The sequence below is a fragment of the Equus caballus genome, chromosome 1, assembly GCF_041296265.1.
Source record: "Equus caballus isolate H_3958 breed thoroughbred chromosome 1, TB-T2T, whole genome shotgun sequence".
NCBI classification, from domain to species: Eukaryota; Metazoa; Chordata; class Mammalia; order Perissodactyla; family Equidae; genus Equus; species Equus caballus.
This window is the reverse complement of record NC_091684.1, coordinates 125387433-125405574: the sequence shown is the minus strand read 5'-3', so window position 1 is coordinate 125405574 and position 18142 is coordinate 125387433. Positions and strand designations below refer to the sequence as shown.

The window sequence follows — 18142 nt, the reverse complement described above, 5'->3', positions numbered from 1 at the left end:
ACCCCAGAAGACTCTGGTGGGCTGTGCAGGAATTTGACGATAACCAACACCTCTGTCTCTGAGGCATACCAGGTTCATGGAGAGACAGAAACAGAGGATTGTCTTCAGAGTATCCTGGCAGTGGCAAGATGCTACTCTTTTGTCCTACCCTGATGTAATATTTGATACTCCTAAGAAAAAGACATTTGAGGGGCCGGCCCAGTGGCGTAGTGATTAGGTTCACATCCTCTGCTTTAGCGGCCCAGGGTTCACCAGTTCGGATCCCAGGCATGGACCTATGCACTGCTTATCAAGCCGTGCTGTGGTGGCAAACCCACATATAAAATAGAGGAAGATGGGTGCAGATGTTAGCTCAGAGCAAATCTTCCTCAGGAAAAAGAAGAGGCCTGGTGGCAGATGTTAGCTCAGGGCTAATCCTCCTCCTCCTCAAAAAAAAAGGACATTTGAATTTATAGTGATAATTCCTAGATGGCAGTGATATTAGTTTGTCATCAATAAAGCTGTTTACTAAGCTAATCTGTTATCTAAACATGAAAAAAATAATCATTTATTCCTGATAAGTACAGAATAGAGAATAGTTTTATTTTGTAAATTAAAAAAAATTGGAGATTAATATATTATTGCTATAATAACACATTCTCGTTTGTTTTTAAAAATAATGATCAAGGAGTTTGTAATCACTAGTATTGACCATTTAAATGGCATAAATCACTAAAATTTTAGAATGAAATAAGGGCGTTATGGATTGTTGAGAGCATATAGTGGGGGCTGACCCTTCATGTCCTGGGTCGAGAAGACCCCCACTGTGTTCATATGTGTAGCCTTGTTTCACCTAGTCTGCCACTGTCTGGCCTGTGGGGCTTGATCATTCTTCTCGATTCCTGCCCCTTCCTGCTTTACCCACAGTGCCTTCTAGGATTTTGGTCACTTTTACCACTTTTCTGCTCCTTCCTGTGGTATTTTTGTTCCTGAGACAGACTTTCCTCACTAGGAAGTGCAGTAATATTGTCTTGGTGTAAAAAGAAACTGTGTGATGACAGGCATTTCATTTCATCAGCTGGCACATGTTGAGTGTCCTATATGTGTGTCAGGCACATCTTGTTTACTTGTATGTAGATCATCTCCAAGCTTCACAGCACCTCTGTGACCTCTGTGCCTATTTTATAGATGAGGAAACTGGGCCTTGACTTGAACTAGATTTCTCAAACCGCCAAGTCCTCTATTCTGTATGCTGTCCCTGCGGAAAGATCTGGAGCAGGATGCGCAGGGGTAGTGACGACCTCCTGATTTGTATCTCTGCTTCCTCCCCAGGTGGCAGATATGTTGCTGGAGCTCTGTGTCACTGAATTGGAGGATGTAGCCACAGACTCTCAGAGTGGCCGCCTGTCCTCTCAGCCCGTGGTGGTGGAGAGTAGCCACCCCTACACGGATGACACCTCCTCCAGCGGCACAGTGAAGATACCGGGTACTCAGGGCTGGCCCTGGGGAGGAGATGGGGTCTCTGCCGGTAGAACAGCTTCATTTCTGTAATTGCATCAGGAGAAGCAACCGTCATTGTTTTGTAGAAAAGAAGCTACAGAATTGCTTTAGAATCACTTTTCCCCCCTTTTCTAAAGAACTTTTTTTCCTTGCAAAATTAAACCATGATACAGAAAACTGTGCAAAGTAGGTTTTTAGCTTAGTCATTATCAGGTGGATGCCTTAGTCACCAAAACTCAGTTCTAGAAGTAGTCCTCTGTCAGTCTTCAGAAGCCCTGTGTGTGTCCCCCAAAGGGACGCTGTCCTGACTTGGAGCCATCGCTGACTTGCATTTCTGCACAGTTTCTATTTCCCAAGTATATATCCTCTTCTTAAGTCTGCTTTAATTAATAATTTCCATCTTTTAAGTTTCTTATAACCTATAGTTTTTTCCTTTATTTTCTTTTCCCTTCTTTTCAATAATTTACCGGTTGAGGAACCTGGCCTTTGACCTGTCGGGCTTCCCTGCAGCCTGGATGTGCACACTCCTGCTGCACTGCAGCCTGTTCCTCAGCCTGTCTTTCTGCAGATTTGCCCTGATTCTAGGCCCAGTTAGTTCAGTCCCGATGGCAAGACCATTGGTGGTTGTGATCCAGCATCTGGAAGCACCTGGTATCTGCTTGTCTCTTTTTTTGTGAGGTCAGCGGCTACTGATGCTCAGTGCTTGAGCCCGTTCATCCATTGGAAGTTGCAAAATGGTGCTATTCTAATTGTTTCATTTCTTTCTTATTTATTAGCTAGAATTCTTTTATAGTCATTTGCCCATATCCTTCAGTTCGTTACCCAGGTGTACTGTTTGCATAAGAAAGACAGGATAAAAGCTTGATTCTTTTCTTCTGTTTACATTTTCAAGAGGATGAATTGGTTCCCTATCATTCGTTGAAGGTGACTAGTTAGATTTTTTTTCTTTTGTGTCATTATGAACTTATGGATTTAACATATATGATGGGCTTTAATTCATTGTGATTATTATCCTGTTGAAGTTCAAATTATCCCATCTCTGGACATTGGGAACCCCTTGAGTTTGGCTCTTGGAATGACTCTCGTGGTCTGTTGATAACTTCCATGCAACCTGATATGACAAGATGCTTTAGGCTTGTCATGTAGTTTCTGCCCTCTACCTGGTATCTGCCCTGGTGTCTTTTAGTGGAGATGGCATTTCAGGCCACTGGGCTGTCATTGTTTCTAGACCTTTTGAGTGGACAGAGATAGGATGAATGGGTAGACAGACAGACAGACTGACTGACTGACTTTATTTTGAGTTCATACTGATACATTAGATTCAAATTCAGAATTACAAGGTTTCTACTTAACTTCTTTCTTCCATAGCGAAAATCCTGGTTCCAAGACAAAGGATGACAGCATTAGAATATCTCATAATTATTCATTTGCTTTATCTCATATTACATATACAACAACTCAGGTCACAATTCTAATGCCACCAAATGTGAATATAGTTACTAAAAATAGTTAAAAAATTTTTTTTGCTTTTGAGCTCTTCCTTCTCCCAACTTTATTTAAATTATTGTACTGTATCTACCAGAACGTGATAACTATTAGTAACTATTCTTCCTTCCTTTTAATCTTCAGTTAGTCTTAGTTTTACTCAATTTAATGCTCACTTCTGGTCCTTTGTCTGTCTTTCCTCATGGTGATTGTCTGAAGCTTTCTCTCCAGTCAGCTTCTCAGCAGGGCTCAGAGGACAGGAGCCCTGAGATGGGCTTGTCCACAAGTTTGTGCCCAGACTTGAAATTTAGCTTTTCTGGATAGAAATCCTTGGATCACATATTCTTCCCCTGTGAAAGTGTAATAATGATAATCTATTTTTTCCCCTTATAAGTTGTGCTTTTTTTCAGTAATTTTACTGGAGTATGTTTTTACATTGGTCGTTATGGGCAATATCCTAAGATAAAGAAATGTGTTCCTTTAAAACATAGTTTCAAGTCTTTTCTTTCAGGACAGTTTACCTTCATGACAGTTTCTAGTGTTTGTTGGCATCCTTGCTTTAGTTTTCTTTCACAGACACGTGGTCATCATCCTACTTTGGATGCCTTTTAAAGTCACTGTAGGCTACTTCCTCTCTCAAATTCTTTGCCTTCCTTTCTCCTTCTATTTGTCCTAAAGCATTATCTGTTGTATTTATTTGCTCCTATGCTCTTTCTAGTTTAGTCTTCATTTCTGAATTTTTTTGGTAATTTTTCCTGTGTTTTATCATTATCTTAGTTCATTTTCCTAATTTCTTTTAACTTGTTTTGAAATAATAGATTACAATTTTGATCTTTTTTGTGGGCATCTCTTTCTGGCCTGCTTTCACTGTCTGTAGGGATGTTATTCTGTTACTTACTCTCTTTTCTAACAATAAGTTTGTATTGGATTTGACCTTGATAATTTTATCTTGCTCATTTTTTTTTTTGAAGATTTTATTTTTTTTCCTTATTCTCCCCAAAGCCCCCCGGCACATAGTTGTATATTCTTCGTTGTGGGTCCTTCTAGCTGTGGGCACGTGGGACGCCGCCCCAGCATGGCCTGATCAGCAGTGCCATGTCCGCGCCCATGACCCGAACCAACGAAACACTGGGCCGCCTGCAGTGGAGCACGCGAACCAAACCACTCGGCCACGGGGCCAGCCCCTTTATCTTGCTCATTTTCATGTGAAACTAGTTTTCTTAAACTTTTAGAATGAGATGGGGTTCAGAAAAGCTTTTTTAACTTAAAGCTATTATTTTTTCATGATACGAATTTAAAAAACAGAAGGTATTTCCACTGAGCAATTGTCTTCAGACAAAAATCTGTTGACTTTCTTCCTCTTTTCTGTTTCTCTCTTAACTTCATATCCAGTCCACCAGCAAATCCTATCATTTCTCCTTTTAAAATATATTACAAATTCACCATTTCTCACCAACTCCAGACCATCCTGGGCCCAACCGTCTGATCTCATTGGTTTGTTATACTAGCGTCATACAGTAGTCTGCTGACCATGTTCCCACTTCCACTCCTAACCTCCTGTGTTCCCCAGAATCAACTCCCCACACGACATCCAGAGAGATTCTCTTAAAACCAGTCAGAACATACTGGTCCTCTGATCCTCTGTTTAAAACCTATCAGTACATCCCTGTATCTTTAAAATAGGACCTAAACACCTTATCACGGCCTGCTTGACTTCATATGATCCCCAGTTACCTCTCCAACGTCATTCCTTCCTCTCTCCCCTGTCTCTCTCTCCTGGCGCCGCCTCCATGTTGTCTTCTTTGCTAGTCCTTAAATATATCCAGATTCAGGCCGTTTGTCTCACTTCGTACTTGCCATCTGTCTGAAATCTTCTTCCCCTAGGTAATTAGTTATAGATGTCTGATCTTGTCTCCCCTGCTCAGAAAATCCTTTCCTAACCACCATGCACAAAAAGAGTCTTTCCCCAACCTCATTTGACACACTTCATTTTACATAGCAGTTATACCCTGTGACATTTAGCAGACACCATCTGTTTCTGTCTCACGCTAGAGCAGTGATTGGCTAGAACCAGTGTTGCATATGAGGGGTGGGAGTGGAAATCTTTGCCTTGTTCCAACAGGGTGAATACATTCAGTCTCTCAGCATTAAATATGTTAACTATAGGTTTTTCATAGATGGCCTTATCAGATTGAAGAAGTGTCTTTCTATTCCTAGTTTGTGGGGGAGATTTTTATCATGAATGGGTGTTGGATTTTGTCAAATGCTTGTTCTGTGTTGGGGCTGGCCCCGTGGCTGAGTGGTTAAGTTTGCGCGCTTCGCTGCAGGCGGCCCAGTGTTTCGTGGGTTCGAATCCTGGGCGCGGACATGGCACTGCTCATCAAACCACGCTGAGCAGCGTCCCACATGCCACAACTAGAAGGACCCACAACGAAGAATATACAACTATGTAACGGGGGGCTTTGGGGAGAAAAAGGAAAAAAAATAAAATCTTAAAAAAAAAAAAAATGCTTGTTCTGTGTCTATTGACATACTATGTTGTCCTTTGCTCTATTAATATGGCATATTGCATAAGTCAATTTTTGGATATTAAACTAACTGCATTCCTGGACGAGCCACAATTGTCCACAATATATAATCTTTATTATATGTTGCTAATATTTTGTTAAGGAATTTTTGCATCTGTTTTCATGAATGGTATTAGTTTGTAGCTTTCCTTTCTTTTTATTTTTAATTGTTAAAATTTTTTATTTATTTATGTGGCTTTCCTTTCTTGTGATACTTTTATCTGGTTTTGGCATCAGGATAATACTGGCCTTATAGATTGAGTTGCAAAGTGTTCCCTCTTCCCCTGTTCTCTGAAAGAGTTTGTCTAGGATTGGTATTATTCTTCTTTAAATAGTTGGTAGAATTCACCCGTGAAGCTGTCTGGGCCTGAGCTTTTCTTTGTGGGAAGATAGGTCTCGTCATATGTTCTGTTTCTTTTTGAGTCAGTTTTGGTAAGTGTCTTTTTGGAATTTGTTCATGTAAGTTGTCTGATATGTTGGCATAAAGTTGTTCATAGTATCCCTCAAGATCCTTTAGATTTCTGTAGGATTGGTGGTTCTAATGAAAAAAACACACTCCTGTGTATCTTCTTCACTCCAGTATTTTACTATAACACCAGATGTGTGGGTTTATCCATACATCAAGCAATTCTGTGACACCAGCTGGGTGTCCTACAGATTAACTCAATCCTAAGATCTATCTGGAGATAGCATCAGATCCCACAGGTTAAGGGGCCCAGTTTCACAACGCCGCCCCCAATTAAAACACCAATCACCTATCCAGATTATTACCTGTGCTTCTGACCAACTTGCTATAAATCAGAGGTTTCCATGATTTAAAACCCCTCCTTGGGTTTGCTTAATTTGCTAGAATGGCTTGTGGAACTCAGAGAAACATTTACTTATGTTTACCAGTTTAGTATAAAGGGTACAGATGAACAGTCAGATGAAAAGGGATATAGGGTGAGTTTCTGCTAGGGTCCTGAGTGCAGGAGCTTCTGTCCCTCTGGAACCGGAGTGCTCCACCCTCCTACATGTGGAAGCTCATCAATTCTCGCTGTTCAAGAGTTTTCATGGAGCTTAATCTACAACTCCCCTCCCATGCCAAGAGGTTGGTTGGTGGAGTTGAAAGCTCCAACCCTCTAATTATTTAGTCTTTCTGGTTACCAGCCCCATCCTGAGACCATCTAGGGGCCTCCCTCTAAGTCACCTCATTAGCATAAACTCAGGGCTCAAAAGGGCTACTTAGGAACGACAAAAGACACTCCTATCAGGAAATGTCTAGAGTTTTAGGAGCTCTCTGCCAGGCATGGGGGACAAAGACCAAATATATTTCTTATTATACCGTGATAGTGATGTCCTTTCTTTCTTTCCTGGTTCTGCTAATTTGTGTCTTCTGTTTTTCCCCCCGGTCAGTCATGTTAAAAGTTTATCAATTCGGTTGATCTTTGCAAAGAACCAACTGGTTTCATTGATTGTTTTTTTTCCTCAGTTGTTTTTCTGTTTTTTCTTTTATTAATTTTCACTGTGATCTTTATCAGTTTCTTCTTTCTGCTGCTTTAGGTACAATTTGCTTTTTTCTAGTTTCTTAATGCTGTGTTTTCATTTCTGTTCAACCAAAAATATGTCTAGTTTCCTTTCTGAGATCTCTTGTTTGAACCACAGATTATTAAAGGTGTATCAGTATTTTGGGACTGCCCAAATTTCTTTCTATTATTGATTTCTGATTTGATTCCATTGTAGTTAGAGGGTATATATTGAATCATTTAGATTCTTTGAGACTTTTTTTTTTATAGCATGTGGTCTATGCTAGAGAATGGTTTGTCTGCTTAATAAGAATGTACAGTCTTCCTTTGTTGGGGGAGTGTTCTATAAATGTCTGTGAGGTCAAGATGGTTGGTAGTCTTGTTGAAATCTTATGTATCCTTACTGATATTCTATTTACTTGTTCTGTCAGTTGTTGAAAGTTGGGTATTGAAATCTCCAGCTATAATTGTGGATTTGTCTACTTCTGTCATTTTCATCCGTTTTTTTCTTCATGTGTTTTGGGGCTTTGTTGTTAAGTGTACATACCTAATTTTGTCTTAAAGTCCATTTTGTGTAATAGTTAGTTTAGACACTCCAGGTCTTTTATGGTTATTTGCATGCTAGATCTTTGCTATCCTTTTACTTTGAACCTTTTTTGTCTTTGAATTATAAGTTTGTCTCTGGTTATGCACCTTTTAGTTGGATCTTGCTTTTTGTTATCCAACCTGCCTTTTGATTGAGATACTTAGGCCATTTGTATCTAATGTAATTGTGGATATTGTTGGATTTACATTTGCCATTTTGCTATGTTTTCTCTATGCCTCATGTCTTTTTTTGGTCCTCCTTTAGTGCTTTCTTTGTGTCAAACAAAAATTTTTTATAGTACTATTTTAATTCTTTGGTTGAATATCAGCCACTTTTTTTAGTGTTTGCACTAAGGATTAAAATATGCATTTTAATGTGTCACAGTCTACTTCATGGTAATACCTTAATTCTGGTAAAATGTATCAACTTTTCTCCTGTATAGTTCTATTTCCTCTTCACTCATTTTTCCTATTATTTGTCATACATATTGCATCTATATATGTTACAAATCTGTGCAACGTAGTTTTTTAACCCTATCTGTTACAAATATATGGATATGATATAATAATCATTGCATTATGCCAGGGATTGGCAAACTTCATGTCACAAAATATCATTTTGAATTTTTTTCCGACCATTTAAAAATACACAAACCATTCTTAGCTCACAGACTATGCAAAATCAAGGGATGGAACAAATCTGGCCCATGGACTATAGTTTCTTAATCTCTGCTTTATACAACTTTTTGTCTTTTAAAAATATTAAGAAAAGGAAAGGAAAAAAAAAACTTATCCTATCTCTTGACCCACACATTACCCATTTCCTGTACTCTTTATTTCTTCCTGTGAATTCAAGTTACTATCTGTTCGCATTTTATTTCAGCCTGAAATACTTTAATTGATTTTTCTAAAACATTTCTACTGGCAGTGAATTCTACCTCAGTATGTGCATATTTGGGAAAGTTTTTATTTTGTCTTCATTTTTGAGGGATTGTTTTCTTAGTTGTTAGAATTTTTTTTTCCTGATCGCTTCAAATATGTTATCCCACTGGTTTTTGGCTTCCATTGTTTCTCAGGAGAAGTAAAAATTAATTATATTTTGTACCTCTATATGTATGTGTCTTTTTTTCTCTTGCTGCTTTCGTGATTTTCTCTGTCTTTGGTTTTCAACACTTTTGGTATAATGTGTCTGCCTGTGGATCTCTGTGTTTATCCTACATGAGGTTTATTAATTTTGAGAATTGTAGATTGTTTTTCATCAAATTGGAGAGGTTTGGGGCCATATTTGTTTAAGTACTTTTTCTGCCCCCTTTTTCCTCTCCCCTCTTTCTTGGGGGGAAATTCCCATTATGCATATGTTTGTATGCTTGATGTTGTCCCTTAGGTGTTTGAGACTTTGCTCATTTTTCTTTAATCTTTTTTCTCTTGTTCTTTAGATAGAGTAATATAAATTATACATTCTTCAAGTTAACTGATTCTTTTTTTCCTGCCACTTAAAATCTGCTGTTTTCCCCATCTAGTGAATTTTTTATTTTGGTCATTTGGTCAACTCAAAAATTTCCTTTTAGTACTTTTTCATAGTTTCTCTTTCTTGAGATTCTTTATTTGTCAGTTCATTGTAATCTTATATTCCTTTACCATCTTTTCTTTGGTTTTCCTGAATTCTTTGAACATATTTATTACTATTGGCTTGAAGTTGTTTTATGCTAAATCTTGCATCTGGCCCATCAGAGTTCCTATTGACTGATTTTATTCTTGATTATAGTTCATACTTTACAGTGTTTTTGCATGTCTCATAATTTTTTATTGAAAACTGGACATTTTAGATAATATACTGTATCATCTGGATTCTTTTTTTGTTTGTTTAAGATTTGTAATTGTTGCTCAATTTCTTGGGTTATTTTGTGTGTTTCTTTTGTAGCATGCCTGGAGTTGCTCTCTGAAATCCATTTCTCCCACAGCACGTAGCCACTGGTGTCCAACTTCACTTTTCTATTCTCATTTTTGTTTTCTAGCCTGACTTCTAGAGTTTGCTTCATATCTGCTTGGTTTAGTGCTCAGGCCCTTTGGTCTTCCCTTCTGCTGATGGATCTACATGTGGGTGGGGGTGAGGAGGGTGTAGAATTCAGTGTCTTGGCAGTTTTCTTGTGTGTGTGTGTGTGTGCCCTGACTCATCTAGGGCTCCGTGATGCCCACATTTAGCCCTTTTGTGCTCTCTGACTTATAGATCTCCCTGTTAAATTTCTGGCTAGTTCTCAGGTCTGACACTCACCCAGTCACACCACGTTTTTGGGCCAGTAGAGCTGCAGGCTTACCCTTTGGACCTTTTACTGGCATTGTCCTGGCACATGTTTTATCTCCCCTGCTCTACACTAGTCATCTTCCCCTGGAGGCAGAGTCTTGTCCTGGTGAAAATGTACTCCAGCTCAGATAAGAGCAGCCCAGGCAAGAACGCCATAGGCTCTCACTGTCTACCTAGGTCCAGTAACTTTTTCATGAGTAGATACTTCTCAATTTTTTGTTTGCCTTTAATGGATTTGCAGAGCCCTGGAATCATCGTTTTTAAGAATTTTGTGTAGTTTCATAGTTGTTTTGGAGGGAGAGGATTTTCTAACCTCTTTCCTCCAGCATAACCCCTGTCTTGCCCTTCGTTAATTCTTTTGTAAGCCAGTTTGACCCACAGAAGACTCTAGATCTAATGGTTTTATATGGCATTTAAAAGATTTTATATGGCATTTTAAATGTAAGGGGCAGGATAATAAAACTTGGTCCGAGGATTGGGGTTGCAGCATGAAAATTTGCCTAGAAGTGAGAGCACCAAATGAACTGGCCAAGTGAAAGTGTCTTTTGGCCTTTCCATTGCAGTCAGAGTCTTCTAAGGGATGCAGCATGCAGGGAGGGTGGTGGTCAGTCTTAGGTTCTTGGTTTTGAGGTCAGTTCTTCCTGACTTTCTGCTTTCATTAGCTGTTAATCATCATTTTAGTCTCACTCTTTCTACATAGTCTATTGTGGCTTTTGGCCTTGTCTATGGTATGTCAGGTGGAAGTGTTCACTCTATGTTTTGTGCTCACTTGTCCTCCAGGTGCAGAAGGACTCAGGGTGGAGTTTGATCGGCAGTGCTCCACAGAGAGGCGCCATGATCCTCTCACAGTCATGGATGGTGTCAACAGAATCGTCTCCGTGCGGTCAGGTGTGAAGGGAGGTTGAACAGGGCATGGTCTGCTCACCTTCATAAGATGGAAGCGTTAACATTACTAAACAGAATACTGCTGCTGCTTCTTTCTTATGTGAGATTTAAGGAAGGGACAATAAGCTATTTTGCTGCAAAATACAGTAGGTTTTGTCTGCTTCTTCAGAGTACTTTCAATGAGATAATTATTTGAATAGTGTGTGCACCTCACCACTGGTTGGGACTTCTGGGGGACTGGCAGGAGAGCAGATCCTTGTTGGGGACACAGGCTGTCCAGAAGGCCTAGCCTCACCCAAACAGTGAGAGATCGTCCTGTGAGATGTGTCGGAGTGCCAGGCTCGTGAGAGGTAGAGGTTGACATGCTATAAAGCTTCTTAAAGGGTTTCATTTTTTAATCGATTACCAGTGAGGACTGGGCTCTGCACAGAGTGTTCTGTACGTGTGGTGGATATAGCATTGGAGTAGACAGGAGACATCACCTCCAGGCTTGTCTCTGATCTGCTGATGTGCTCCATGACATTGAGCAAATCACTCTGTCTAGGGGGCTTGTTAAATGTTCTTTCACTGAGCTTTTTAGAATCATTAGTGTAGGGGTGTATAAGTGTGCATGCACATATCTTTTCAGACTTCTTTATCCTCCATCTCGTGCAAGGATTGGCACACTTTTCCTGGCATAACTACTCCCCTCTGCCTTTGTAGTGAAAGCAGCGACAGACTGAATGTAAATAATGGACCTGGCTGTGTCTCAACAGAACTTTACTCACAGGATGTTACTTATTTAAACCCTGGTATAAAGCTTTGAATGAAGTAGTCTGGTTATGGATGAGCACAGATTTTTTTCTGGCAGTTTGAGGAATGTCAGTATAGTTTTCAGGAGTGTTGTCAGAAGTGCCTGGTTTCTCTGCTTCCAGCAGGAGATGGCCCTTCTAAGGAGTAACCTGGTTGGGGTAGCATATCACAGAGATGTCTTGTGGGCTCCCCTCCATGCTGCCCCAGGCCCTGGGCTCTGTCTGGGCTGTTCCACTCTCCCTCAGGGTGGTACTTCCATGCTGAGCTGCCCCTGTGTCCCAGGGATGCCCTGTTTGCTCAGGCATTTGCACACTTGCACCCTCTGGAGAAAGCTGGGGCTCTTCCTCCTGTTACCTGGGTAACTGCCATCATCTCAGACATTCCCCAGGAAACCTGCCTGGAACCCTGATCTGGGCACTGGCCACTCTGCAGGCCTCTCACACTGCATTGTAGTTGCGTGAATGTTTCCATCAGGGTGGTGCCCGCCTGCCCTCAGTTTTCCCAGTACCGGTGCAGTGTGTGTTGAAGGGTCGTATGTATTAAAATGTGGTTCACCAAGAGTGGTATGAACTCAAATTTGGGAGGACTTGGGTTAGAGGAGCCAGCTGTTCTTTAGACATGGTGTGCATGATTTTGCTTTGTATCTGAAGATGTTACTGTTGATGGAATGATGGAGTGAAGCTAACACCAGGGTGTGCCTTTCTCTACCAGGCCGAGAGTGGTCTGACTGGTCTAGCGAGCTGCGCATCCCAGGGGATGAGTTGAAGTGGAAGTTCATCAGTGACGGTTCTGTGAATGGGTGGGGCTGGCGCTTCACGGTTTATCCCATCATGCCAGCTGCAGGTAAGGGGGAGGCCTATGGCAACAAAGTCTTGATGACCCAAGCAAGGTGGACACACAAACTGTTTGCATTTGGTACTTTGTGGTCTGCCTTCTCCTGTGGGGTTGGGAGCTAGCACTGTCCAAGGTCCCACCTTGGCAAAGATCAGAACTGCAAAGGTCTGCCACAGCCGTCCAGTTGTTGGGGTGTTAGCACTCCATCCCCACCCAATGGGAATGAGCTGTTGCTGGTTGCAATTCTTAAGCCCTTTGATTTGCAGATAAAATGTCACTGTATGGAGCTTAGTTATGTGACATAGACAGTAGTGGTACCACAGCACCCCTCTAACCTGGCATCCAGGTGGACAAAGCCCACACCTTGTTTGTCGGTTTTATGCAAGTCTGCTTATGGGGTAGCGCTCGCCCTGTCCAATATGGGAACATTTATAGCGTTCCTTCCTTAGGCCCTAAAGACCTCCTTTCCGATCGCTGCGTCCTCTCCTGTCCATCCATGGACTTGGTGACATGTCTGTTAGACTTCCGGCTCAATCTTGGCTCGAACAGAAGCATTGTCCCTCGCCTCGCGGCATCACTGGCAGCTTGCGCACAGCTGAGTGCCTTAGGTAAATGACACCTTTATTGTCATGTCTGTCATACTTAATGGGAAAAATGTTCAAGCTTCTGATAATTTCTGTCTACTCATTTCAGCTGCCAGTCACAGAATGTGGGCCCTTCAGAGACTGAGGAAGCTGCTTACAACTGAATTTGGGCAATCAATTAACATAAACAGGCTCCTTGGAGATAATGACGGGGAAACAAGGGCTTTGGTATGGAATATTGTGTTATGCTTTCTAGGTGTTTGACTCTTTTGGAATAAAATGTTGCTTTAATAATTTAACTTCTAAATTGCTGAGAAGAGTTGGGAAAGTCCATGTAAGAATGAGTGGTCTTTGTCACATCAGACTTCCTTATGTTGCTAAATATACTGAGTGCAGGTTGGACTTTGATTTTAAAAACAGAGATGTGTGTCGATGGCTGTGAGCATAGAATTGTGTCTTTTGGACTTTACAGTGGGTCTGACTCACCATATCCTCTTCGTTTTGCTGGATGAGGTGGTTACTGTTAAAAGAATGCTTAGTCCTAACCATTTTAGGGTACGGGGGTTTGTAGGCCAGAAAGGAACTGGTTCCCTGGGAGTTGCTGTACTGAAATTGAGACCAAACATTCTGAGGTGAGTTTTCAAGCTCCTCTCATTTTAGTATTCATCACGTCCTTTTAGGTTTTTTCCTATTTGAAAATATTAATACACTTTTTTTGGGGAGAATAATACCAATATAAAACATTTGACTCATAGAAGCAAAACACTCAACTCTTGCCTTTTAGATTCCTGGAATAGGATATAATTTTGTTGTTTTCTTAGAGTTTTACAGGCAGTGCTCTTGCTGCTTTGGTGAAAGGGCTTCCAGAAGCTTTGCAAAGGCAATTTGAATATGAAGATCCTATTGTGAGAGGTGGGAAACAGCTGCTCCACAGTCCCTTCTTTAAGGTAATACTTGGCTTGTTTTAAATTGATGGGGGAGCCACAGAGAGCTCTATGCAGTGTATCAAGTTACAGGCCCCTTTGAGGACAGGTGTAGGTATTGCTGAAGTTGAATACGAAAAATTTCCAGAAATGACTGTGTGATCTAAGCCCTTATACTTTAAGTATTAGCATGCTTTGAGGTGCAATCACTTAGGCAGCAAGTGTTGTAGCAGTTGTGGATCTGAGGTCCTGTGTGTCAGGTGCTTCACTGGAAACTGGGTAGGAATAATTCATATGACTGGTGATAGTAAAACACTTGCTGGGCATGTGGCGGTCAGCCTGAAATAGGAGCTCCTGAATGAGGACCCGTGGAAACCCTGTGATGGTGGCTATCTTTGCCATGCAGTGCTGGTGAAGTGGAATATTAGCTGCATTTATGGGGGTCCCTGTGTTAATTTTTGGTGGCTGCAGGTACTGGTAGCTCTTGCTTGTGACCTGGAACTAGACACTCTCCCTTGCTGTGCTGAGACGCACAAGTGGGCTTGGTTTCGAAGGTACTGCATGGCATCCCGTGTTGCTGTGGCCCTGGACAAAAGAACACCGTTGCCCCGTCTGTTTCTTGATGAGGTACTGCACATTATTTTGGAATCACTTTTGGAATGCAAAAATGTTTTCTTTATTCAGCTGTAGTATAAAAAGATGCCAATATTATGAGACACAGCAACATTTCTCTTGGAAAGGAGTACCATAAAGGAAAAAGCAATAGGTGAAAGTGAATGAGCTGACACTGTGAATTTCACTTAAAGTTTACTTTTAGTAAAGTAAACTGAATATGATAATGGTGTAGCCTAGACTTTTTTTAATATCTTAGACTTGATATAATCATATTGGTTTTGCTTTTTTAACCATAAAATCACAGTATTGGTGTTGGCATTCCCTCATGTTCTCAGATGGGGATTCTTCCTGTCTTCTTACCTTAATAGTATTTGTTTTGTTCTTGAGAGATGAATGTTTGATCTATAATCTCATAAAAATATTGTCTAGGTGGCTAAGAAAATTCGTGAGTTAATGGCAGACAGCGAAAACATGGATGTTCTCCATGAGAGCCACGACATTTTTAAGAGAGAGCAAGATGAACAACTCGTGCAGTGGATGAACAGGTTATTATATCAGAAACAAGAAATAATGTTGTATGAGAGAGCAAGGTGTTTCACATGCAGTTCTTCCCATGTCCATTGTTTGTTTAATGTTTGTTGTAGGCGACCAGATGACTGGACTCTTTCTGCTGGCGGCAGTGGAACAATTTATGGATGGGGACACAATCATAGGGGGCAGCTTGGGGGCATCGAAGGTGCAAAAGTTAAAGTTCCCACTCCTTGTGAAGCCCTTGCAACTCTCAGACCCGTGCAGTTAATTGGAGGGGAACAGACTCTCTTTGCAGTGACAGCTGATGGGAAGGTAAAGGAGCATTTTCTGTGTCATAAGGACATTAAAACTGAATGACAGCTGTGACTAGAGTGCATTGTCTGGTTCCTAATGTGTGTCAAGATTCTGTACTGAAACATTATCTCAAGATTAATAGTACTTAAGATGTGCTAGAAGCAGTCATTGTTCTAAAATATTTATGATCTTTAGTGTGTTCTCTAGTTTTAAAATTTTTATTTTGAAATACAACATGCATACAAAAGTGTATTTTAATTGTTTGCATATCAGTAATTCATTAGATGCATTCCTTTTTTGTTTGCTATTATAGTGCTTTTAAAAAATGAATTGCTGCTGGTGTTTGGAAATAGTGGATGTTTATATATTGACTTTATGTCTAGTGACCTTATTCTACAGTTTTCTTTCTTATGGTATCTCAAGATTGTTTGTGTCTTTATGGAGAGCCATAATCTCTAAATGAATTTTGTTCCTTCCTTTCCAGTTCAGCTATCTTTTATTATTTTCCTTTTGCTTGAGACAAAGGGAGCTCCTTATGCTGGCTGGGAGTTGCAGTATAATATTGAACAGGAGTGGTGGTAGTGGGCCTGTTCTTGTCTTGATCTAGGCTGCGAAGAAAACACTGTGATCGAACATTTCACACACTTGACTGTGGGGGTTTGGTAAATGCCTTTTATCAGATTAAGGAAGTTTCTTTCTGTTTCTATTCATGTATGGATATTTATTTTTGTCAAACACTCTTTCTTCATTAAAAAAAAAATGTTCTTACGGATGTTTTTAGTCCAGAATCATGAGTGCAATCATCGTAACGTTCCTGTCTTATGCACGCCTTGTCTGGTCTTGGTACTATATTAGTTATCTGTTTAACTTACAACAGTTAATTTAAAACAATACACATGTATTATCTCACAGTTTCTCTGGGTCAGGACTCTAGAGGTGGGTCTTCCAGCCCAGAATCTCTCACCAGGTTGCAGTTGCCTCAAGGCTGTCCTGAGGAGGATTCAGTTTCTCGTGAGCTGTTGGCTGAGATCACCCTCAGTTCTTTGCTATCTCATAACATGGCAGCTGTTTTCGTCAGAGAGAGCAAGGGAGGGGCGAGAGAGAGTGACAGTAAGATGGAAGTCACAGTCTTGTGTGACCTAATTCAGAAGTGGCAGTCCGTCCTTGTTGCCATATGCTGTCCATTAGAAGTGAATCACTAGGTCTAGCCCATGTTCAAGGAGAGGAGATTACACAGGGGCGGGAATCCCTGTGAGCAAGAACCAATGAGAACCACGTCAGAGGCCACTAGCCAAGAGTATCAAGTGGTGCTAGCTTCATAAAAAGGGTTGAAGTGTATCCCTCTTTTTCTATTCTCTGGAGAATTCTGTGTCTTTTAGTTGTTTCCTGGTTATTTTAACATGCATATTTAAAATCTAAAGTTCATTAGTATTTCTGCCCACCTCCCAAATAACCCATATGCTGATTCTTTGTTATGCTGTGTTTTGGCACTAACCTATGTCCCTAATGATAGGCATTATTATTGTTGTTGTTTTGTATAATCCATGTTTTTTCTGGACTTAGCCAAATGTTACACTCATCTTTACTCACCATTATTTCTTACGTCTCAGACCTTCTATCTGCAATTCCGTTTATTTTACTTTAAACATGTATTTTAAGTTTCTTTTAGTGAGGGTCTTTTGTTGGTTAATCCTCTGATTGTTTTTGTTTGTTTATTTGAAAATATCTTTATTTCGTTCCTTTTCTAGAGTAAGGATTGCAAACATTTTCTGTAAAGGGCATGATAGTATTTTTGGCTATGTGGGTCACAAGGTCTCTGTTACAATTATGAAAGCAGCCTGTGGACAATATGTAAATGAATGTGTGTGGCTGTATTCCAATAAAACTTTATTTACAAAATGGGCTTGATTTGGCCCATGGGCCATAATTTGCCAGCCCCTGTTCTAGAGTATAAAAGTTTCAGTTGACCATTATTTTCAGTTAGCCTCTTAAAAATTTTATTCTTCTGTTTTTTTTGGCCTTCATTGTTGCTAATGAGATGTCAGCAGTCAGACTAGTTTTTACCCAAGTGAAGGTAATAAATCTTTTCTCTGTGGCTGCTTTTAAGATCTTTCTTTAGTGATTTACAGTTTCGCTATGATATATTTAGATGTCAATTTCTTTTTATTTTTCCTGACCTGTTTTGTTTTGTTTTGTTTTTGCTAGGTAATGAGGGCTGAGGGGTGGGCTTCCTAGCTCTAAGAAGTGGTCTTTTGGCAACTGGTAAATTCTCAGAGATTATTTTTTTCAAATATGCTCTCTATCTGAAACTCTGAGTTCTGATGGATGTTCAATTGAGGTCTGTCCTTCATATCTCTAACCCTCCTTTCCTATTTCCTCTTCTCTGTGTGTTTCTGTGCCATATACTGGATATTTTCTTCAGATCCATCTTCCAGTTTTCTAATCTCTCTTCACCTGTTTATAATCTGCTTTTGAATACATCTGGGTTTCTAATTTCAATTATTACCTTTTTAATTTCTGGAAGTTCTGCTTTGGGTTGTTTTACAGTCTCTTATTCTTTGGGAATACTGTTAAGGTGTTACTTCTTTAAACATAATATTGGATGTTGTTCTGCTGACTCTGACTTGTGGTACCTTCTTTCCTTTTGTATGATGTGAATTTTTCAAACTATGAGTGATTTTTCCTTGGAAAATTTTGTATAGAAACCCTTTGAGTCCTAGTTTGAAATCATTCATCAGAGAGAATGTACAACCCTGGGTTA

The 18142-nt window shown here is 40.2% G+C and overlaps 1 protein-coding gene across 6 annotated transcripts in view; it reads left to right on the top strand.

Moving 5' to 3' along the window:
- The window catches only part of HERC2 (HECT and RLD domain containing E3 ubiquitin protein ligase 2), a 256159-nt gene that overhangs the window by 205312 nt on the left and 32705 nt on the right, over positions 1–18142 (top strand). For all 6 annotated transcript variants that reach the window (XM_070231475.1, XM_023652120.2, XM_023652115.2 and 3 more), the window contains exons 70-78: positions 1312–1465; positions 10704–10811; positions 12312–12443; positions 12884–13042; positions 13128–13246; positions 13840–13965; positions 14413–14568; positions 14986–15101; positions 15201–15399. In XM_070231475.1, coding sequence (XP_070087576.1) covers positions 1312–1465; positions 10704–10811; positions 12312–12443; positions 12884–13042; positions 13128–13246; positions 13840–13965; positions 14413–14568; positions 14986–15101; positions 15201–15399 — 1269 coding nt within the window. The remainder of the gene's footprint in view (positions 1–1311; positions 1466–10703; positions 10812–12311; positions 12444–12883; positions 13043–13127; positions 13247–13839; positions 13966–14412; positions 14569–14985; positions 15102–15200; positions 15400–18142) is intronic.